Raw genomic sequence first — 24,428 nt, 5'->3', positions numbered from 1 at the left:
TGTGTAATAATTGTTACTTAATGGGAAAATATTTCCCCCTGGAGTATCGAAAGTATAGAAAGTATCGAACTGAAAAAACAATACAGAATCGAGTATCGAAAATGTATCATCCCACCTCTAATGTTAAGTAAACCTAGTGGTTAAATGGTTACCGGTTGCTGCGGAGTCTGTACAACGAGCAGACGGAGAACGGTACTGACCTGTCATCTTTGGACTGCCGCTTGTGGTAGCTTTGCGGGGTTGCGTCGTCGCGGGGGAGCTGTCTCGGGGGCAGCTGCAGCTCCGGGGGCAGGCCGCCCTCCGGCCGGGGTTCCTCGCTCTGGACGCGGGCGCCGCCGCGGTGGCGGTGGTGGTGGTGGTGATGGTGGTGGCGGCGGGCGGGCGCCGCCCCCAGCTGGGGCAGGAACCCCGGGAGGGGCCCCGGCTGCGCCCGCGAGGGGCCGATGCGCGCCGTCACGCCTATGTTGCGGTGAGGGGGGACCGGCGGCTTGTACTCGCAGTCCGCCTCTGCAGCTGCGTCGCCCGTCTTCTTCTCCGGCAGGACTCCGTGAGGGGGCAGCGGGGGCGGCGTGGAAGCTCTGCGAAACGGCAAACAACATTCGGTGCAGTTTCCAGAAACAGCTTGCACGCGCAGTTTTCTCAAAATATGATGTTTGTAGTATCTAAGATAGGGATGTGTTTGGATGCATGAGCAAAAATATAAATCTGCCAGTTTTTCACTGAATCAAGACTTTAATAAAATGTGGAAATGTAACATATTTTCTCGTAATCATTCATCGCAACCCGCGAGTTTACATGTTTATTTTCGCAAGCTATTCCTTAATAACTGCAGAGAATAAGATTTCTGAAAAAATCAGTTTTTTTTCCTATCACCTCCAGAATTATTATGCATTCCACAAAATGTGTACTTCATGTAATAAAAGAAATGTACAATGCATAGCAGGAAAATAAATGCTCACTTCTTATTTATCCTATCATTTCTTGACTTCAATTTGTTGTATTATTAAATATATGTGTAATATATATTCATACACACATACTTACATATATATGTTTCTGTGTTACTGCAATAAACCGAAATTGGCTATTTGATGAATTGGCACATCCCTGAACTAAGATGAAGAAGCTTTATCTTTGTGTTTGGAATACGTCAGGAAGTGCAGAGCATACATATACCTTGTGGGTATATTTTTAATTTTTACAAGTCAGCAACAAACTTGTATCTACGTACTTATTTTACCAATTTTATCCAATACACCAGCCATTTATTCTTAGTGATATCAGATATTGTATTAGGACAATATGGGAAACTCTTGCCAATCAGCATTGACGAAGCGCGAGACTAGGTATTTACTGCATTACTACTGTAAACTAGTTTCACGCACTTAAAAAACGTAGGTATACTCCACACCGCCAGGTTCGCTGGCATCACTTGTCTTGGGTATTTCTTACCAGTTTCCCATATTGTCCCTATTACAATATTTTGTGATATGACATCTAGTGACAGTTCAGTTACATAGCTCAATTTAAGGTTCGAGGCCGTGTCTGTGTTGAATTTCAGACACCCCGAGTTTCAGCCTGTCATGACGCATCATCAGGGCGGAATCAGTGGTGGACTCAGCTTGTTTGAATTCTGCGGAGGGCGAATACTCAAAGAGTTTCAGGTGGTATGGATAACTGGTTAGTTAAATGGGCAGTACAAAATTTGGGGACGTGGGGGAAGGAAATGGGATAATAACAACAGTCCCTTAAACAGCTATTTTAATGCATTTCTGACATCTTAAAAAGTCATTATCATACCTATGTATGGTAAAAGTTCTGCACATGATCCTGTATACATTTATTCTGTGGTACATGTTTCTTGATGCTTTAATTTAGTACGTTAAAAGTTCCTGTACTTAACAAACTTGTGACATAACAATGAATTGTGGTTTTAAAAGCCATATGAATATAAAAAATTTCCACAAGACCTGACATAATTAGTTTAAAAAGGTATTTCAGAGTTTTTGTTACGTCGGGGCTATTCCGACGTACTAAATTAAAGCAGCAAGCATCGTGCAACATATAATCTATATTTACAGGATCATGCAATCAGGCTCAATTACAAAAAGCATATTTGAGTCTCTACACTTTCAGTTAGTCATTGAAGTTGTTGTTTATAACACAGAATAGAAATTAAAGTAAATATCAACTTAATCATAAGACGGTAGCTGAGGTATATTGACTTCGACAAGTTATATTTAAAATTGTATTTTAAAATTTTTAAGGTATTATTAATTATTTCTCTAGATTGACCTTTTAAATTGTAATTTTATACTGTAGGTCATTTCATTTACAAATAAGTAAAACTAATCTCTTTATAGCTTATGTTACTACACCAAAACATGCTGCTCACACAGCTTTTATCAGCTACAAGTCGAACACTACCATAAAAAACAGTTGTAGGTAGGGAAGAGGTGGGGGTGGGAAAATCCTTAAAAAAAAAAATAATAAAAAAAAACATCATTCCCACCAACAAAAGGAAAGAATTTTAAGTAAACAGCTGACAAACCACCCCCCCTCCCCTTGTTCTTTCCCCAATTCCTAAAATGAAATTCTGTGTGAGCTTGGTTTGTAGGGCTGTTCGTCGGACGCGAGACTCCCGGCACCTAGCGCCAACGACACTACACGTACATCTGCCACAGCTTCTCCGGAGCCAGTTCCTTGTGCGGCGGCTTGCAGTGGGGCTGCCTGGACGGGAGCGCCTTCTCCTTCTTGCAGTAGGTCGCGGAGTCGACGGCCGCGGGGGACGCGGAGGGCAGGTCGACGTGGTGGGGGTTGTCGAAGCACGTGCCGAGGGCCCGCTCCTCCCCGACCACGTGGCCCGCCATCGGGTTGGCGGTTATGCACATCTGCTGGGGGGGCGGCGGCGCCAGGGGGACGTTGTTGTTGCTGGGGGCGGACGCCGCCGCTCTGGCCCTGACCGCGGCCCCCGCCACGACGTGGCCCGAGGAGCGCTCGAGCGTGGCGCGCCCCAGCCACACCCAGTCGTGGGCGTTGGCGGTGGGCTCCTGCCGCTTGCCGCCGGCGTCAAGGCCGCCCGACAGGCCCGACAGGCCGCTTGACAGCCCGCTGCCGTCCAGCGGCAGCCGCCGCGCGTCGTCCGCGGGCAGCGGCTTGAACTTGGAAGCGTACACCACGCACGACACCACGAACACCACAATGGCGAAGCAGAACGCTGCCAACAGCACGTACAGCCCTATCTCGAGCGGCGTCATGCGCGCGCCGCCGTGGTGGCGCGGCCCCGGGCCTGCGGACATGCCGTTGGCTACAATTGAATGGTGCTGGCGGGCTTGCACAGTCGGTTCATGGTCATTCTCATCTTTAATCTGAATGCCTGCAACAAAATAACATGCTCGGTAATATATCCTCCGAAATTTCGATGCTGTCACCAAACAATTTCATTTCAAATGTTCAACTGATTACTTCTTCTGCAATCAAAATTTTTATGTTTTCTATTCACCAATTCAAACATTTTCTTTAACTGAAATAAAATGAAGCTTTTTAAAAATGTTTACAACCTACTATATATTTTTACAAACAAGACGACATTGTGCAAGGTTAAATAAAAGCTTCTAAGATATTTAGAATACCTTTTAAATCATAACAGCCAAGGTTAAAGGGTTAATTCCAACATATTTCAATTTCATAAATGTGCTTAAGATGTACTACTACAGGACTGTTATGTATTTTAACATACTGTTGATTAAATAAGTAGGATAGTAAATATTTTTTGCGCAGTAACTAAGAAATATCATCTTTTGGATGACAATTGGAAAGAAACCATTTTATCTTTCTCAGGTAGCCTTTGTGTCACATCTGAAATATTCATACTCTTTTCGTCAACAAAAAGAGATGGAGTGGCAGTGGGGCAGTAGTAAGACATGTTTGAATCTTAAATATTGGTGGTCTTCAATTTTTTTGACCTGGAAATGAGTAGATATTTCAGAGGATGCATGGGAGAAATCGGTCCAAGTAATTTGATGTACAAAAATTTGGCCTGAGATGCATTGTGATAACCCTAAAATCAAAAACTGACTTGGCTGAGTCAGAATCAAAGTTTGGTTTTTCATGCCTTATGATTATACAAAAAAAGCAGGCAGAAGACAAGGCTTTCGATTTTTATGCAGGTATCAAAACACTTGGGTACCAAGGCTCATTAATGACAAATAGCTTTGTAACGAGACTGGGTAAGAATCATTTTCGGTTTGACCTCTTAGACAGGTAAGAAGGGCACTAACTTTGAACTGTGTTTCAATTCATATCCAGTTTTTTTGTAGAATCTAGTCAAAATTGTAAGATAGTGGACAAAAATTAAATTAAAAAAGGACTACCTAATTGAGAATAATTGAAATAAATAAATTTTTAGAAATATTATGTTTAAGTTCCCTGCGGTACAGCACTGCCACTTTAAGTCCCATCATTTCTACATCATTCCTGTTGAAAGATTAATATGTAAAGGAAAACACACGATCGTAGAATCGTCAATTAGGTAACTATCATTGCAGGCAGTTGTGTTTTGCAGGAAAATTCAACTGAACGTTTAATGTAGACACCCTTTGATCGTGTTTTCCAGGTTCAGTGCCGTCGAGAGAAACAAAGGATCGGGGGGCAAATAATTTTGTTAAGTCACCTCCTTATCATATTATGTACCTACAACTTTTCAAAAAACACCATGATTAAAAAAATCTAGACACACACAATTCTAAATTTAATTTAATAACAATTAATAATTTTACTATTTAAATTTATATACGGAGAACTTTTCAAATATGTTATATTCCCGGGAAGGCCTATGGCTAAGAGGGGTGAGGTTAAATTTGTTATTGATTTATTGGTATTGTAATGCTAAAGGCATGTGTAGCCTTAGTCTTCAAACACATTATTTTTAGTACGGTACTTAATAAATAAAATAATAAAAATTTGGTTTTCCAAAAACACATAAAACCTCAGGTTTTCATGCTTTTGGCAAAACCCAAAATTTGTATTGATTTATGAATGATATTAAAAAAAAAAATAAAGTTTTCGAAGACAAAGGCTTCACATGATTGGTTAATCAACTGTATGTCACACGATTAATACATGCTTTCAGTACCATGCTAGGAGAGACTTAAAAAAAAAATAAGTTCATACAAATAACATTAAAAAATTTATATAAAAAAAGCCTTTTATAAACAATTAAATAATGGTTATATTATGAAGTTATTTAAAATCACGAGCAAAAAAAACAACAACGTAATATTGTAAGCAAAATGATTCAGGACACTACCGCCTTCAGCCCTGGTCCCACCGTTCCGTCGGGAGCGCGGGTACCTGAGTGGATGCCGTCGGCCGCCACGTCGTGGCCTGGCTTCCCGTCGCGCAGGCCGTGGGAGCCGCCCCCGCCGCCCCCGCCGCCCCCGCCGTCATTCTGCACCGGGTCGGGCCGCTGCTGCGTTTCCCCGGCCGAGAAGTCCACCTCCACGCCGGCCAGCGCCGACGCCAGCACGCTGCCTCCCGCTGCCCCCTTGCCTCCGCCCATCTGGACACCGAGACGCGCGGTGCAACTCGGCTCGAATTCTTACCACGTTAAGGTCTGAATCAGGGGCGCAACAACAGAGGGGGGGGGGGGCAAGGGTATTTCCCCCCCCCCCCCCTTCTGAAACTTTGAAGTGGGGGCAAACGGGGGCAAAGAAAGTGCTGTGTAATAAATTTTTTGATAATAAAACTGCTTAAATAGCACCATTTTCCACCTTCAAATACAAATTTTCCCGGGGGAGGACCCCTGGACCCCCCACGCTTCAATAGGGAGGATAGATGATTCTTTATAAAAAGGTATATTGCCCCCCCCCCCCCTTTGGAAATTTAGTTGTTGCGCCCCTAGTCTGAATGTTGAATATAAAATCGCTATCACTGGCACCAACATTGGCTAGATATCGGCAGTGCGCGGCACATGGGTGCCAACGTCCAGGCACTTCCGTCAGTAGTGACATTCATGCACGCAAATAAAACACGTGTAAAACAAACTCGGTATGAAGTTCACGTCAAGTACTAGACACCGCATGATAATTAACCCTCTCTTCTGTACAGTATCAAGCTAATCTAGGCATGAAACAATTTTAAAAAAAAAACTCAGGTTGTGCAAATCAATTGATATTTAAAAAGTTCAAAGAAGTTTCAGGATTCATATTTATATTGAGTTCTTGACAAAAGCTATATGAGATACGTGAGCGAGATTTATCGTATGAAACGCTGATACAATATTTCAGACGTGTAATTAGGTTTCTCTGCTTCCGTAATAAATAAGACTCCATGATTTTGTAACTCAATGTCTAAATCAGTAATGATATTGAAAAATAATACTTCACAGCACTTGAGATGACAAGAAAGGAGGGGGGGGGGGGGGGGGGAATTAGGGCTAAAATTCAAATTGGCTAGAAAGGAACACAATATGTGACCAAAATATGTGTGTGTCCTCTGTAACCAGGGAAAGGAATGGAGGAGCAGATGATTGAAGGGTTTTGAGTGGTTCAGAATACTTCTCAATTATATGGGGAGTACGAAATTTGGAAAAATAATAGCCCTTTAAAAGGTTAGTTAAACAGGCCTCTAGAACCATAATTTTGGTAATAAGCTACGTAACAAATATTCTGCACTAACATAAACGGCTTGTTATTTAGTAAACATGGTTTACAAATTTACAATATAGTGATAATGGATTCGATCTTGTTAGCCCGCGGCCTAGAGGCACAGGGGCACCTGACCTCAAAAGCGTTATTCCCCCCCCCCCCCCTCCTCCTTGGTTTTGCCACTATGCGATACTGAGGCTATGTCTGAATTCAACAGGGGTGACTCTCTCTCATACACTTTTCCCTCTGGCACAATCTGCTTCACTGTCCAGTGAGTTTGGTTGCCTACCGTTCGGCTGTACCCCTCTGCGTATTGGAGGTGAACACATACATGTAGAAGAAAAAGACAATGCATTCTGCGGAAAGAAACAAAAAAATCCCATGAAAATGTTTTTTTTTGTTGATTTTTTTTTTTTTCTTACAATGTAGATTTTAAAATTGCTGGTGTCAAAGATGTGAGTTAAAAAAATTTTTTTTTCGCAACAGAACTCACAAGTCTTTATAACTTGAGACCGGAAAAATTCGCGAATTCATTTCGCGATAAGGTTAAAATACAAATTAGTTATACCTCAGTGCTGCTTTTGCTATTGGCTCACAACTCACCTGGATGACTCTGGGCCAGTAGGAAACACACGACCAAAGCTTTATCGAATCACAGGGCTGCTACGATGGGACGTCTCACAAGACGGCAGCCAAAGAGTGGGGTGACATCTGACCGAGTGTACGTATAGAACTATGGAGCTCATCTACAGGTCGGTGAACCCGCAAATTTTTCCGGTCTCCATTTATAACATATTATGATTGTAATTTTTCTTTCAAAACCAAAATGGTTACCAAAGAGGTGGGCGGGAGGGTGCAACCAGCAAACACTGTGGCTCATGCTCCTCCGAGATGGGACGGCAAGAGGTAGCTCGCTCTCTGACGCACGGAGTGGGCAGAATGAGGCGAGGGGACGGGCGAGGGGAACGCACCCTGCGGGACGGCGCGCGGCAGCCCTCGGCCGGCGCCAGCGCGACGCGCAGCAGCTCGCCGCGACCCTCGCCGACGGCGATGACGCGCGGGTGGCGAGAGGCGGCCATGGGCGCGAAGGCCACCACCTCCGGGTCCAGGCTCTCGACAAGCAGGCGGTAGTCCGAGGAGGCCACGTCTCGCAGCGGCGTGCGGGACCCGTCCGAGAACTGCACGTCTATGTCCAGCAGCCCTTCCTGCGCAGCAGCCGGCACGGGAGTCACGTCGCTGTCTCTGTCTCTGTCCGGTGGCGGGCAGCGACAGAGAGATATATATATATATACTGTATATACAGTATATGTATACATACAGTATATATACAGTATATACAGTATATATACAGTATATACAGTATATATAGTATATACAGTATATATACAGTATATATATATATATACACATATATACACACACATATACACACACATATACACACACATATATACACACGTATATACACACACACACACATTTCAGTTAATCTCTATTCTGTATAAAGCTTTCTAGCATAGTCACGATAAATATGGATAATAAACTAATGTGCGCTGCTTTCTATACATATTATGTATTATCATGTGAACCCAGATGCGTTGGATGAAGTGAATGTGGCATGCTGCTGCAGAAAAATGTATGAGACAGCACGGCCTCCAACATTGTCAGTCAGGCAGATCAGACACGACTGCAAGAGCGTGGCAGGCTTTTTTTTTTTAGTTCCTTGAAACACCTGTCCTTAGGCCCTCTCTACGATAACACAGAAACATAAAAAAAAAAAAAAAAAAAAAAAAAAAAAAGCTCCGGAACAGCTATCCATCTGTTACTTCTTCAATGCATGGAAAATTAACAAACTGCAACTAATTAGATTGAACTTCACGGTTACGAATAATTAACTTAATTAATAAAAAATTTGTGATCTGAGGACAAATCGTGTTCAGGGTTTGGATATTTTGTAAAAATAAATCACTAAGTAATGGGATAACACTAGATTATATATTCTTGTGCTTCAAACATTTTTCAAACGTATTTAAAACGTAAACAAACACGGCCACCACCGTGGCCAAATACTCGGCTTCTATTGGTCACGAAGGAATAACGTAAACGGAAGAGCTGGGCAATGCCGAGCTTATGCCGGGTCCGCATGCATGGGCGTAACCAGGATTTGTGGGAGAGGGAGGCCAAACGAAGCTGTCCCAAGAATACATTTCTGATAGGTCTTTTTTTTTTTTTTTTTTTTTTGGGGGGGGGGGGGGGGTCTGAAGGGAAAGGTATGGTATAATCCCCTCCCCCCTTGGTCCGGTGTTCCACCCCCAGAAAAGGTTTTCAAAAGATGATGATTTAATATGCATTTCTGAATATTTTAAAACTAATAAAAAAGTATATCCTTACCCTATGTACTACTGCTTATGATTGTGTCCTAATATGGTTTCAAAGAGAAGGCTAATTTATAATTTTTCATTTTCAGTGGTCACAAAATTGAGTCATATTTTTTGTTATTTTAAGCTAATAATGAGTTTCTTTAGAAGAGGGGGTGAGGGGACATGGCCCCTCCCTGCCCTGCCCTGCCTACGCCCTTGCCCGCAAGTGTGCCATTGTAGATACTCCGTTTACATGATTTGACTCATCCAGTGGCGTAGCCAGGATTTGTGTATGGGGGGTGTTAAGAAGCATGGTCCCCCCGTATTAAAGCGGGGGCTCCGGGGTCCTCCCCCGCGAAATTTTGGATTTTAAGGTGTAAAATAGTGCTATTTTAGCAGTTATCGGTACTTAAATTTAAATATTGTAATGGTAAAAATTTATTAATTTTTAATATGAAATTTGTTTGAGTGATGAATAAGAAATTTAAATAAAGATTAGGTGCTAAGGGGAGGGGGGGGGGGGTTTGAACCCTTAAATCCCCCCCCCACGGCTATGCCCCTGGTCTCATCGTAGAACGGGCCTGACCTGGTACTGGGCCGTCAGCTTGCGGGTGACGGAGGTCTCTGCAACGTAGCCGTTCTCGACGTCGGCGTCGGGCGCGATGGACAGCTGCAGCCCCGACACCACCTCCACTTGCAGCCGGCTGACGCTCACCTTGTCGTTGCCCACGCGCACCTCCTTCGCGCCGATCACGCGTCCCGTGACGGGCGACAGCACCTGCGCACGACCCACGCACCGGCTCCCCTTCCGCTGCAGCTGCCCGCTCCGTCCGCCACGGCAGGGCCGTCCGGACGGGGGCCCCCTCCCTATCGTTCAATGTACAACTTTTTTTGACCAGCACTAGATCATCTAGCATCTAATAAAACCAAATTTGTCGAGAAATAAAATAAAAATTTTTTTTTCAGGTAAATCTGCAATATAGGTACCGTCTATGAAAATTTTAAGTTCCATGTTGGCTCGAAAAAAAAGTTGTTTTTAAAGATCTCATTTTTTAAAAAATTTCCGAGAGCAGAGGTCTGTTCGATACCCCTCTGGTATCGGTGAGGCCCCATAACAAAATATTTGGGCCCCGCAATTGTGAATGACCTGGAGTTGGCTACCTCGCCAAACGAAAGTTTTTCGGGGGACCGTTTGGAAGGTGTGACTCCGGCTCAGTGTTTACGTAAATAACAGAGGACAGTACCTTTATATCATGATAAGGATGTAGACTAAAATAATAGTAATATTGTTTAAAAATTGTCTAATGATCAAAGATCTTTTCAATAAATTCTACATATATAAAATTTTGAGAGCTGAAAGTAATACAAATTTTTTTTTTATATAAACTATGACTACCATAATTACTGTGCTTAAAACAATTTTACGAAAATAATCTCGAAAAATGTAATAATTGGATTACATCTTAAGACATGACTTGCATAGAAAATTAAACGTAAAATATAAAACTTGCCTTGCAGGTAAATCCAAACCAGTCCAATAGGATATGTGATACTAATTACCATTTATTAATAACTTTCAGTTCACTTAGTAAATTATTTGTTCTCGTATGAGCTTTAATGCGAACTTTACCCAACCTAACCATTTCACATCCACTTTAAGTAAATCAGAATGTTTAAAGTTTTTATTTAGTTAAATTTCTTAGTGTTCATTGTGAAAGAGTAATCGCAGTGAGCAGTTAAGCGGCAATTCTGAATAAGTCACTTTTCTGGAAAAATTAAAATAAAAACTACAAAATGCATTTTTTTACTTCGCGACATGTTTTGGAATCATTGCCTAAGAAGATGTAGCAGTACATACTTCCAGATTTTTTTTTTTTTTTACAAATAGTTTACATTGTAATGAGTGATAAGGTTAGATTACACATTTAAATACTACATTACAAATATTGTGAGAATTGTTGGTTAGGTTATGTCAGATACATTAAAAATACTTTAAGATAGTGTGGATTGTTAGTTATATTAGGTTAGCAATATTTTAAATACGTACTTTAAAACAGTGTGGTTGGTTAGTTAGGCTAGGTTAGTTACAGTAGAAATACTGAAAAATCTTTTGAAATTGAGGTAGGAATTACTGACTTAATATGTAGCTAAACAGCCATTTACTCAGGTTTTCAGTATTTTTATGTAGCTACCCTAATCTATTGTTCACAAATTTGGACAATATTTTTAATGTAGCTAGGTAACTAACTACCATTTTTATGATATAAATCAATTTTTTTGTACTTAATTATTCGTTAAAATCATGTCTAAAGACTGATGACTACTTTAAGTATAAAAATTTCCTTTTAAATAATGATTAAAAAATATGCCAGGAAGTAAAAAAAAATATAATTTTTGAATTTTTAATTCAATTTTTTTATAAAAGAATTCTTTGTACTAGTTTAACCACCTAATATAAGCAATATTTTAAATACGTACTTTAAAACAGTGTGGTTGGTTAGTTAGGCTAGGTTAGTTACAGTAGAAATACTGAAAAATCTTTTGAAATTGAGGTAGGAATTACTGACTTAATATGTAGCTAAACAGCCATTTACTCAGGTTTTCAGTATTTTTATGTAGCTACCCTAATCTATTGTTCACAAATTTGGACAATATTTTAAATGTAGCTAGGTAACTAACTACCATTTTTATGATATAAATCAATTTTTTTGTACTTAATTATTCGTTAAAATCATGTCTAAAGACTGATGACTACTTTAAGTATAAAAATTTCCTTTTAAATAATGATTAAAAAATATGCCAGGAAGTAAAAAAAAATATAATTTTTGAATTTTTAATTCAATTTTTTTATAAAAGAATTCTTTGTACTAGTTTAACCACCTAATATAGCTGAAACTTGGACCCCCCCCTCCCCCCCTTCAGGAAATTCTAACCGCTAATGCGAACATGCTACTGGAATAAGGGGTTTTTCTAAACATTATTCAACCAACAATTTTATTTTAAAAAATTACCTAAAATGATACATGGTTTTTGTGAGATGATATCATGAAAATGTTTAATCATGAAAATGTAGCTCAAAGTGAATTATATTTTCATACTACTAAATCCCATCAAACGCAACGAGCGGATACGACTATTACAACTAATTAATTTAATCGAATATTAGTCGCGACTAATGATAGTTTCGTTTTCGTACTATCATTTCAGTCGATATATATTTTTTTTAATCGATGGTGCCCATCACTAGTATAAGAACATCCCGCCGGAGTTTTTTTTTTTCCTGGTAGTTTCGAGCCCAACCGACAAATAGCGTCTCACGTCACTGCAAAGAGTCGCACTGCTTCGTTCCGTGGCGTGGGCGAGGGCATGGCCCCCACATTCCATTACAAGCCATAAACTCAGGATTGGAGACAGCCCCCCCCCCCCCCCCGCAATTTTACAGTTACGTGCTACATTGTATTTGCATGGTTATTTCTCACCTTCACTCTTTTTTACAATGTTATTTAACCTCAAAAATACAGGGTATAATCATGGTTACTATTTTGTAAGTCCAAACTAAGCTTTATTGATAAAATATTCAAAATGTTTATCTAGTTTGTAAAAAAAATTATACTAGTTAAACATTTAAAAATACACAGGGGTCCACCCAGCCCCACCCTTATGGGGGCCATGGGCGAAGAAGAGCTGGACGCACCTGCACCAGGGTGTCCACAAGGAAAAAATATTTCGTACCAACTTAGGCGAGAAAAAAGTACTAGATTTGAAAAAAAAGTACTAAATTATAATTTATGATTTTAACAATTTAGGAAGTTATTATGATATTGCAATGCTCTAACTTAAATATATCCCACCAAACACACACATAAATTCCATAGTTTTTTTTAAAAATAATTACGCTTAATAATAAAACATATTGGAGTTACTGTCATAATATTATATTAAAGAAAAAAAGTACTAGATCTGTACTTGACCACTAAAAAACTTATAAAAGTACTAGATCTAGTACGGAAGTACTAACTGTGGACACCCTGACCTGCACCTCGGTGCGGTCCCTGCCGGGGAAGCCTACAACTCACGTAGTTTCGGTTCCCTGCAAGAATTTCCGAAGATTTCCGAAGTTTTGCGCTTTGGTATTAACGCCACTTCAGCCGCCAAATCAGAAGTTTCCAATTAAAACAAGCATGTTGTGACTGACCTAACCTAACCTAACCCTTCGATTATTTTAATTTCAATTTTTGAGAGAAATTCGAAGTTGCACGAACGTGGTAGGGAACCGAAACTATGTGAGTTGTAGGCTTCCCGTCCATGCCGCGGCCCTGCAGCACGCGGCCGCGCTTTTGCTGGTAGTTGCGGGCCCAACCGACAGATAGCGCCACCAAGTCGCGCCGGACGCACCTGCACCTCGGTGCGGCCCACGCCGCGGCCCTGCAGCACGCGGCCGCGCTTTTGCTAGTAGTTGCGGGCCCAACCGACAGATAGCGCCACCGAGTCGCGCCGGACGCACCTGCACCTCGGTGCGGCCCATGCCGCGGCCCTGCAGCACGCGGCCGCGCAGGCTGGCGATGCGCGGGTCCGACACGCGCAGCAGCCCCAGCACCAGGTCCGTGACGCGCAGCGAGGTGCGGCGGTTCACGAAGTAGCTGACGCGGCTCGAGTCGTGGTCCGTCGCCAGGAAGCGGGAGTACACCTGCGGAACCACGAGCGCGCACCGTTCTCAGCGTGCACCAGCTACTTTTTTTTTTTTTTACGTGAATACGTCTTTGAAATTTCTTCCTCGGTGGGCAGGGCCGGTGCAAGGTAAATTGGCGCCCTAGGCGAAAAACCTTAAAGCCCTCCCCCCCCCCCCCCCCCGGGCCGGACACCACAAAAAAAATTTTCCTTGCCTCAAAATCCATCACGTAAGCCTAAGTATTTTGTCAACAATTAATTGTAAGCGGGCTTGTGTTTTTTTTTTTACTTTTTTACTAATCATAAACAGGTCACCGTGGACTTTAAATAATTACTTATATCAATATAAACATTCCAAACTGTTACAAAAATCCATTTTCATCTAGTTTCAATAATCGTTAAACATATTACATCAGCTGTTATGTGTCGTGCTGCGCCGCCCCCAGCTACTTTGCGCCCTAGGCGGTTGCCTATAGTTCGCCTGTATGAACGCGCCGGCCCTGCTTCCATTGTGGGAGGCAAATAAAAATAAAAACGAAAGATATCAAAATCGGGGGATACAGTTTGGTGTTGCAGCTACATACATATCCATATAAACACCACTGAATAGCTAAAGGAATCAAAGAATTCGTTACGCCAAGTGAAGGACTGTGACGCATCGCGCGCGGTGAAGGAGGGAAAGCGCCGCCATTTTGAGGTCGTTTTTGGCTGCGTTCCGAGATTTCCATCTAGTATATATAACTTTTGACTCGGATAAGCTACGACGTTCGTTTGAGTTTCAATCGTCAGCTCTCGTCAAAAAATTCATCGATTACACGTATAAAACATTAGTGTAAAATAGTTACAGCGAATATATATATGATGTTAAAATAAATAAATAAAATTTATTACCTTTTATGTACACGTATTCACGTACAACACACTGCCGTGTCCGTGACACAGCCACACCACATTTTTGTTTTGTTTTTTACAACTCGGAAATAAATAGTTTCCACGCGGATTCGGTTATTTTTTTTAATTTTATTTTTTAAATTACGAAGAACTCGTCGGTTACTTTTATTCTCTGTGTGATTGGTAGAGACCTGCAAAATTCGCGGTTTCGATGGCCTTCAGTATAGACTGCACATACCCCTGTACACTCGGGCAAATGACGCAAGTTCATTGGCTGCCGACTTGTAAGTCGTCGCAGCTGGTTTGTCTGTGATTCGATCCTTCTTTGCTTGAGGGTTTATAACTGGTTGAGATTCGTCCAGATGAACAGTAAGCCAATGGCAAAAATTATCTAAGAGGTGTATATGTGTTTGAATTCTAGCCTATCACCGAATGTATCCGCGAATTTTGCAGGTCTCTAGTGATTGGTATGGGGCATGCCGATTTCGCGAAAAGATTTCGGGACTAGATGAAAGTTAAAACACTGTAACATCGTCTGTGTTTCGTGATTGGGTGAGTTTCTTCCAGGCACATATAGATTGTTACGACCACCAATCACAGTGATTCAGTGCGGAAGCAAACGCGTCCTGAGTGGCTTTGTTAAATAAGGGCAACGACTTCTCTCGCGGACGGGCCGCCAATCACAAGGAAGAAACCGCTGCTGCGGGTACACCTTGTTGCAGTCTAATAGGCGTGCAGATCTTTTCGCGAAATCTGCAGGTCTCCAGTGATCGGCGACTCACCTCGACGGGGCTCTGCTGGAAGCGGATCCTGCAGGCGGCGGGCAGCCCGTTGCCAGGGTCGTCGGCGCTGCTCCAGCCTCGAGGCGCGCCGCGGTGCTCCTCCGCCGACTGCTTCAGCTTCCCCGAGCTGCGGCAATGTCACACGACACCCCTCCCCCCTTCAGGCGACCCGCGCACCTGGTGCAGTTCCCCGCGCGACAACCACCGCCGCTGCCGTCCGTGGCGGACTCTCTGTCCATTCTTATGGCGTCATTAACAAATAATAATGAAATATCACAACATTTTCATCACATTAATTCAATCACATGTTCTAATTTGTAAATAAACTTGTTTTATTATTAGTTAAATTTTTTTAAACATATAACCTGTATATCTTCCATGTTTTATTAAATTTTAATTTTTAACACATTTTGAGGTGCATAATGAAAAAGGCACTTTTCAGTAAAAATCTAATTGTGAAGTTATTATTTAATACTAACTAATGAATTTTACAATTATTACTTGAAATTTCATCAGGGTTCCAAAAAAAAATCCATGTTTATTGAATTTTATTTTTAACACATTGTTTACTTACATCTAAGTATTTAGGTATTTATGTAGCTGAAAACTTTTAAGTGAAAATTTTTAATCTCGCTGAAATTACATTTTTTTTTTTTTTAAATGTGACATACGCAAGACCCGTCCGAACTTGCACACGACTGTACACTGAGCCGATCTCCACAAGACCCGTCCGAACTTGCACGCGACTGTACACTGAGCCGATCTCCACAAGACCCGTCCGAACTTGCACGCGACTACACACTGAGCCGATCTCCACAAGACCCGTCCCAACTTGCACGCGACTACACACTGAGCCGATCTCCACAAGACCCGTCCGAACTTGCACGCGACTACACACTGAGCCGATCTCCACAAGACCCGTCCCAACTTGCACGCGACTACACACTGAGCCGATCTCCACAAGACCCGTCCCAACTTGCACGCGACTACACACTGAGCCGATCTCCACAAGACCCGTCCCAACTTGCACGCGACTACACACTGAGCCGATCTCCACAAGACCCGTCCCAACTTGCACGCGACTACACACTGAGCCGATCTCCACAAGACCCGTCCCAACTTGCACGCGACTACACACTGAGCCGATCTCCACAAGACCCGTCCCAACTTGCACGCGACTACACACTGAGCCGATCTCCACAAGACCCGTCCCAACTTGCACGCGACTACACACTGAGCCGATCTCCACAAGACCCGTCCCAACTTGCACGCGACTACACACTGAGCCGATCTCCACAAGACCCGTCCCAACTTGCACGCGACTACACACTGAGCCGATCTCCACAAGACCCGTCCCAACTTGCACGCGACTACACACTGAGCCGATCTCCACAAGACCCGTCCCAACTTGCACGCGACTACACACTGAGCCGATCTCCACAAGACCCGTCCCAACTTGCACGCGACTACACACTGAGCCGATCTCCACAAGACCCGTCCCAACTTGCACGCGACTACACACTGAGCCGATCTCCACAAGACCCGTCCCAACTTGCACGCGACTACACACTGAGCCGATCTCCACAAGACCCGTCCCAACTTGCACGCGACTACACACTGAGCCGATCTCCACAAGACCCGTCCGAACTTGCACGCGACTACACACTGAGCCGATCTCCACAAGACCCGTCCGAACTTGCACGCGACTACACACTGAGCCGATCTCCACAAGACCCGTCCCAACTTGCACGCGACTACACACTGAGCCGATCTCCACAAGACCCGTCCCAACTTGCACGCGACTACACACTGAGCCGATCTCCACAAGACCCGTCCCAACTTGCACGCGACTACACACTGAGCCGATCTCCACAAGACCCGTCCGAACTTGCACGCGACTACACACTGAGCCGATCTCCACAAGACCCGTCCCAACTTGCACGCGACTGTGCGCGACATGGATGTGAGCGAAGCCTCGCTCACCTGGGGTGGTCGTCGGGCACCTTCCAGCCCTTGACCTGGCTGAGGCGGAAGTCGGCCACGTGCACCTCGAGCGGTAACTCGGGCATCCAGACGGTGAAGCGCGCCAGGCCGGTGTACGTGCCGTACTTGGCCAGCACCGAGGCGTTGGACGAGCCGCGGATCTCCGAGCCGTCCACGTACACCGAGCTGCACGACGACGATACCTGCGCGGGGGGGGGGGGGGGGGGGACACTGGTATATGGTCTGCGACCTGCCGATTCCCCACGGCGACTATCGCCAGTGGCGTAGCCAGGATTTGTGTACGGGGGGGGTGTTAACCCTTTCAGGCACACAGAAAAATATATTAAAAAATAAATTAGAATCTATTGTGTAACTTTTTTAAGGAAAAAAAATTAAAGCAGCCAATGTTGCTTTGTTCTTGTTAGGATCACCAGATAGCAGCACAAGGCTTACTCACGCGAGAGGTATTTCGGCAATAACACTGGAATATTGAAAATAATAACATATTTATAAAGTGGTATCATAGAAATACCACTATGAAACAAAAGGGTTAAGAAGCATGCGCCCCCCCCCCCCCCCCGGTTTGAACCGGGGTGGTCCGGGAGGTCCTCCCCCGGGGAAAATTTGGATTTTAAGGTGTGAAAAAGTGCTATTTTTTAGCAGTTTTCGGTACTTAAATTTAAATATTGTAATGGTAATTTTTTTTATTAATTTTAATATGAAATTTGTTTGAGTGATGAATAAGAAATTAATTAAAGATTTGGTTGCTAAGGGGGGGGGGTTGGTTTGAACCCCTAAACCCACCCCTCCCCCTGGCTACGCCCCTGACTCCCGCTGATCCTTCAGTGACTTCCGCCGATTTTTTAGGCCAAAAATTTTTTTGGTCATTTGGTAGAAAGCAACTTTATTTCTGGCAATAGGAAGTGCTTGCACATTTAGCTCTCTCTACCTCTATCTATCTATCTATCTATCTATCTATCTATCTATCTATCTATCTATCTATCTATCTATCTATCTATCTATCTATCTATCAGTCACTTTCGCCAATCGTTCAGTGACTCCCGCCGATCGTTCAGCGACTTCCGCCCAATCGTTCAGTGACTTCCGCCCGATCGTTCAGTGACTTCCGCCCGATCTATTTCAGTGACTTCCGCCCCATCGTTCAGTGACTTCCACCCGATCGTTCAGTGACTTCCGCCGATCGTTTAGTGACTTCCGCCCGATCGTTCAGTGACTACCGCCCGATCGTTCAGCGACTTCCACTGATAACTTAGTGATTGAAACAAATCATTAACTGATTTTTAAAACTTATTTCACAGTGATTTATAGTGCCACCGAAAAAAAAAGTGGAAGGCAGGAAAAAGTGCAAATTACAATGTGTGTTCCAGGCATCCGAGCATGACTATTAGAAATTACAGTAAATTTACGGTCCTTACAACGAAGAATTCGCCTGAAATAAACGAAGAGTTCTTAGTAATTTCAGGTAACTGATTCTTCGTATAAAAAAAGAGGTATTTAAAAATCTGTGTTTCGTTTGTTCGAAATAAACATGGTAAACACATGCGGAGACAATAGCAGTATTATTGCAGTAGTATGAACCAGTTTTTGAATCTATTGCTTACTATACCCATATTATTCTTGAAGATTCACGCTTAAAGTGAAAACTTAGTACTCGTAAATTTACGACGATAACAATACATTTGAAAATCTAAGGTGAAAAATTTAACAGTGTGCCCCTGTACAAGGTAAGAACAAATCATTAAAATTTGGACGACTGAAAAAAATGGTACATATTTTTATCTATTAATTTTCTTCTGAAATAAAAAAAAAATATTTTAAATCTTAAATTTATTTGCATTTACATATATTTGCTATTGTAGCCATAATTTTTACTCCATATTGCTACTCCATACAATAACCTCAGATAATGGGTATTTAAATAATATAGCATAACTGATGCTACATACGCTAGTGGTTCAACTGGAAAATAACTAAGTCCAAGAATGTTGTTTATGTCCTCAATTTGTTACAGCACGGCGTACGTGCAACACTCTAATGGCTACTATAATATTCCCTTTACGGTAAAGAGAGAGCATGGAACTATATAGGTAGGGCGTGGACGGAGTTGCTCAGGAGCGGAATTTCGTAGCCAATATGTACGGTGCCTACAGACACATGACACGTTCGCTCGATCAATCTGCTTAAAGTACAGTATTCTCCATAAAAGAATGTCCCAGATATTAATAGTATCAACTGTAAGCATTTTAGAGAGTTGGTTCAAGGTGACAAAGAGCAACTCAATCAGCTATAGATAAGCGCATGCAAGAGTACTACTGCTTTGCTGTTTTCTCACTTACGCAAATTGGCGACTCCTTAGCGTAAGGCCTTTTTTGTTCTGCAATTTGCTAAGAGTGAATCTGCGATTTCAGTTCAACGAGCGTTTCCCATTGTAATGTGGTTGAACGTTGAAGTTCCTGACCATTGGGTCGGTCCTAATGGTCGAGACGACAAGAGCTCTTTTTCGCTGGCCTCCACGTTCACCTGACGTAACGCCATGCGATTATTTCCTTTTGGGGCTTCATAAAAGATGGTATCTACGTTCCTTCGCTACCTAATGATTTGCCAGAATCAAGGCACAGAATTGAAGAGGCTTTTGCTTCCATTATTTCGGACGTGTTAACCAAAGTGTGAGAACAATTCAAGGGCGCAACAACTAAATTTCCAAAGGGGGGGGGGGGGCAATATACCTTTTTATAAAGAATCATCGATCCCCCCTACAGGAAAATTTGTATTTCAAGGTGGAAAATGGTGCTATTTAAACAGTTTTATTATCTAAAGATTGATTACACAGCACTTTCTTTGCCCCCGTTTGCCCCCACTTCAAGGTTTCAGAGGGGGGCAAAATACCCTTCCCCCCCCTTGTTGTTACGCCCCTGGAACAATTGTACTTTAGGTTGGATGTGTGCCGTGTAACTAAAGGTGCACATAATGAACATTTGTAAGGAAAAACTAGGACGCGTCGTATTTGCCGTCGCGCCATTGCGATTCCAGCACTGGACGTTAGAACGCGGTGCAATATGGAAACACCTGCCATCGCGTGGACCGTCGGCGCGCGGGGGGCATCGCGCAGGTGTGCCAACAACAACGGCGCGCATCGACCGGCGAAAAAAAAATAAAAAAAAATTGAAGTCCGTGACGTGACGGCAGGCTGTTACGCAGAGCACACGCCACAGGCCGGGTCAGCGGCGCGGTGCAGGGCTTGCGCGGGGCCGTAATTGGCTGCCTGCGACGCCCGAGGGTGGCAGCCCTGCTCAGCTGACCGCGCCAGGAGTGCCAAGCTACCGCAATGCAGCGTGTTTATTGGCCCTTTTTAACACCGTTAGCTTTAACGTCAAGTAGAGTGCATATAATTTTTTTTGTTAAAATAAAATTGTGTGTGTGTATGTATGTGTGTGTGTGTAAATATATGTCAAACATAAAAATTTTCCAGGTGTATTTTAGTTGGGGTATACGTCATTAAACGTATTTTTTTTATCAATTAAAACAATTAAATAATATTAATAAAAAATTATACAGAAAAATTAAACACGAGAGTTATAAGACTAATATAATTACGCAATTATACAAATTAACATAGCAAAATTAATCAGAAATGCCAACTTTTGAAATAAAATAGTTATAAAACTAGTATAAACAAATCTATACAAAAAAAAAGAAGTGAAGTTTGTTCAGGGGATACAATTAAATATTTTGACCACAATTCAAGGGAATATTCCTGCCAGGGGCATTTAGTAGTGAGGTTAGGTAACTACTTAAATCTGTGACCGCACACTAGCAAGAGAATTTTCCGTGGGTTCTGAATGCCCACTGAACAGTTAGTCACTTAGTTACAGACCTACAGTTTCCAGTCGAATGAGGTCGTTAGTTAGTCACCCGTAACGAAAATGCTGCACAGGGAGACACATGCCGTGGCTGTATGTATGTACTGGACTAATATAAACGTGGTCAATATACTTAAAGTTAAAATAAATGAAAGTGTTTTTTTATTTTAAGTTCTTTTAACGAATTATATAAAGTGATTTTATTTCCTACCGTTATTTACAGATGGCAGGTGTAGATTACTTAAAACAAATATGTATAGTTACATTTTACTGAGTGTTATTACTCACTTGGTTGTCGAAAGAGAGAAAATAGATTTTTAGCGGGATTAAAAAAAATAATTAAAAGTACCAGTAAATATTTAACGCAAAAAATCATTTGTAAAGTGCTTTCTTTAATTTTAGTATTTGATTAATTACATAAGATGGTTTAATTTCTCATCGATATTTGTAGACGTAACTTGTAGACAGTATTAAATATGTGCATTTCGTTAAGTTTCTTATGAGTGTCATTACGTATACCCACATGGATGTCAGAGGAGAGAGAAAAAAATATCAGTTGTCGTCAAGGCTGGGTGGGAAACCAATCGGACCGCTGATCATCAAAGGCTCTCTCCCCCCTCCCCATATTTCCCCCTCTTTTCCTAGTTCCCGCCTTGCAGTGCTGACTGGAGGGTTTGTATCCCGCGGAAACGGAAGTTGGGCGCAGAGTCGCTTCCTCCGAGATGTTCTCCCCCCCCCCCCCTTGCAGGAATGCTTCTTCACGTCGGGCCTATCACCGGGGCGGAAGTGCTGTGTAAGCACTGCGAGATGCTTCGACGAGCAAGAGTGTGGAGGGGTGACGGTAACACGCGACGGAGGCAGAGGTTGATGCGTGGTGGGGGGGGGGGGGAGGCTGTAGGCGTTGCCATGGCGATTGCAAGTCTCGTTCTCTCCCCGTGGACCGCTCCCTCTCCTCTTCCCCTCCCCCACCCACCCACACCTCCTTCCCCCTCATCCTTCACCCATGCGCGGATCCGCAGCCCGAAATTCCGGAACAAAACTGCAGGCTGTCTCACTCTCACACACCCACACTCAAGCGAGCGCGCGCGTGCGAAACCTACAACATTCACCGACCCTGAGTCAGGCTTCAGAATAAATCGCGTCCGGGCCCCGGCTTCCGCACGCACGCGAGCTACTAATGTGACGTCACTTGGATTTAATAAGTACTTGCAAGTATGAAGTTTTCGCGAGTGTCCAGTGTTTTCAAAAAAAAATAATTATACGCCTGACACGTACTGACCACAACTAAAGAATTCCTTTGCAAACAAAGTAGACAGTTTTTTTTTATTACACAACACAAACAGATTTTGCTTAGAAGTCACACGCTCCATTGCCCATTTTTTTTTTTTTTTTTTTTACTTTCTACCATCAGTCCCGCCTTTCCCACGACTTGAAACTGCAGATTTCGAACTGCACTACGTTCCGGACTACTTTCGCCCTGCAGCGGAAGGATCTGTCCGTGGTCGGCGCGTCCTCTGGCTCCATCCAAAAGGCGCCGATAGCACTGTCCCGTGTTTCCGGCGAGATTCAAGGAACCGATTCGTTCGAATGCAATGTAGTCACCTAGCTCCGGGGGAATCTTTACCAAAAAAGACTTCATCCTTCAACTTAAAGTAGCTTTGCTGGTCGGCTTGTTTCGTTTCCGTCGCCTCGCGTGTGCATGTTGTGCTCTGTATCGACACGGCTACTTTTTGTGTTCCTGTGCTGCATCTGCGTCTGATTCCTATGTCTTGAGGACATGATTCGAGCCCATGTGATTGGTAAGTGTATAGAAAATACTTTTCTCTGTACTTTTACAAAAGATTCCTTTGGAAACCACAAACCAGTTGCCAAGAAATAGTTTGTAATACTGCAAGAAAGCTATTATAACTTTGTACAACACATAGCTATGGTTATTTTTTTTTACATAATACTGAATATTTATTACGAACATTGGCACATATTTTATATTTCATTTGATTTTTCAATCAAGCATAATTTTTTTTAACCCATGGAAAAGATAATCGAATTGTTAATAATTGGATTTTATTTTGTTGTATCTTGCTTATTAATGTGCGCAGTTGATACTGGAAAGTTATTCAGGGAGCGATTTACAAATAACTTAAGCTATTGGAGGTATCAGGCCAACACAAAACATAAATTCCCGGGTAAGAATGCGAACCCTGTAGTACTGCCAACACTATTTTGTAGTAATACAGTTGTTTTCATGTGAATGTACAAATAAAAATTCGCCGAAATTTCCAGTTTTTTGGAGAAAAAAAACTCCGCCAAAAAATAATTAATAATTCAAAAATTGGATTTCGAAAAACTTCAAAAGTATTTTTGCTTTAGAAAGAACATAAAATCCTAAAAGCTGCTTAAAAGTCCTAAGAGCTAGCCGCTCTATGCTGCCGAGGTCATGAACTTGAAAATTAGGATGCCATGGGAGCCATTTTGAATTATGACGTCACCGTTGCAATTAGCGTTAAGTCCGCCATCTTAAAAATCTTTATTTACTAGGTATCCGTTTTTAATGAAAAAATAATTAAATTTATAAAAAATTAATTAATTAAATTTTAATATATATTTTTTAAAAAACGCACTTACGACATGGAGCTAGGAATCCTCGGTTCGAACCCGGTGAGGGCAAAAAAAAAAAATAAAAATGTTGATCGATCCTTCCACCACGGAAGCCGCCAGCAGACTGACCTCTCACCACTTATGTCAAAGTATATATTATATCGTCAGCTAGTATGACGTCATGTCCGCCATTTTGAAACTCCGTAATTTTAATTCTAGTAAATCGGGAAAATGTTTAAAATTTATGAAATTAATTAATTAAACTTTAATAAGAAATCTTAAAAAAAACAGTTGAAAATATCGTTACGGCCGCCATCTTGGATTCGAGAAATTTTGCATGTTTCGTTATGCCCCGATACTGGTTTGCACATCGCACGCCTCTTCGCCTCTACGCGCCAGGCACTGAACTGGCGTGCAGTCTTCGCGTCGGTAACGCAACTTCAGGAAACTTGTAGCGACGACCCTTATCATTGTATGCTGGAATATTTTAAGATACGTTCCTGTATCATTCACAGTGCAACAAACGTCAGTTGAAATAACCGTTTTGGCCTGTTTCACTGCCCAAAAAATTACATGTTGTGGACGAAACCATTGAATACAATTTCCAAAGACAAGTGC

At 42.5% G+C, this 24,428-nt stretch overlaps 1 protein-coding gene across 1 annotated transcript in view; it reads right to left on the bottom strand.

Annotated features, from left to right (window-relative positions):
- Window positions 1–24,428, bottom strand: part of LOC134540314 (transmembrane protein 132E) — a 140,940-nt gene that overhangs the window by 5,527 nt on the left and 110,985 nt on the right. Inside the window, 9 exon segments of the mRNA XM_063382975.1 lie at window positions 201–394; window positions 452–578; window positions 2,674–3,376; window positions 5,353–5,560; window positions 7,619–7,852; window positions 9,594–9,785; window positions 13,512–13,694; window positions 15,349–15,415; window positions 17,296–17,534. Coding sequence (XP_063239045.1) covers window positions 201–394; window positions 452–578; window positions 2,674–3,376; window positions 5,353–5,560; window positions 7,619–7,852; window positions 9,594–9,785; window positions 13,512–13,694; window positions 15,349–15,415; window positions 17,296–17,534 — 2,147 coding nt within the window.

The sequence above is a fragment of the Bacillus rossius genome, chromosome 16 (genome assembly GCF_032445375.1).
Source record: "Bacillus rossius redtenbacheri isolate Brsri chromosome 16, Brsri_v3, whole genome shotgun sequence".
Classification (NCBI taxonomy): domain Eukaryota; kingdom Metazoa; phylum Arthropoda; class Insecta; order Phasmatodea; family Bacillidae; genus Bacillus; species Bacillus rossius.
Note: the sequence above shows the minus strand (reverse complement) of the source record. Positions and strands in the feature narration are given on the sequence as shown.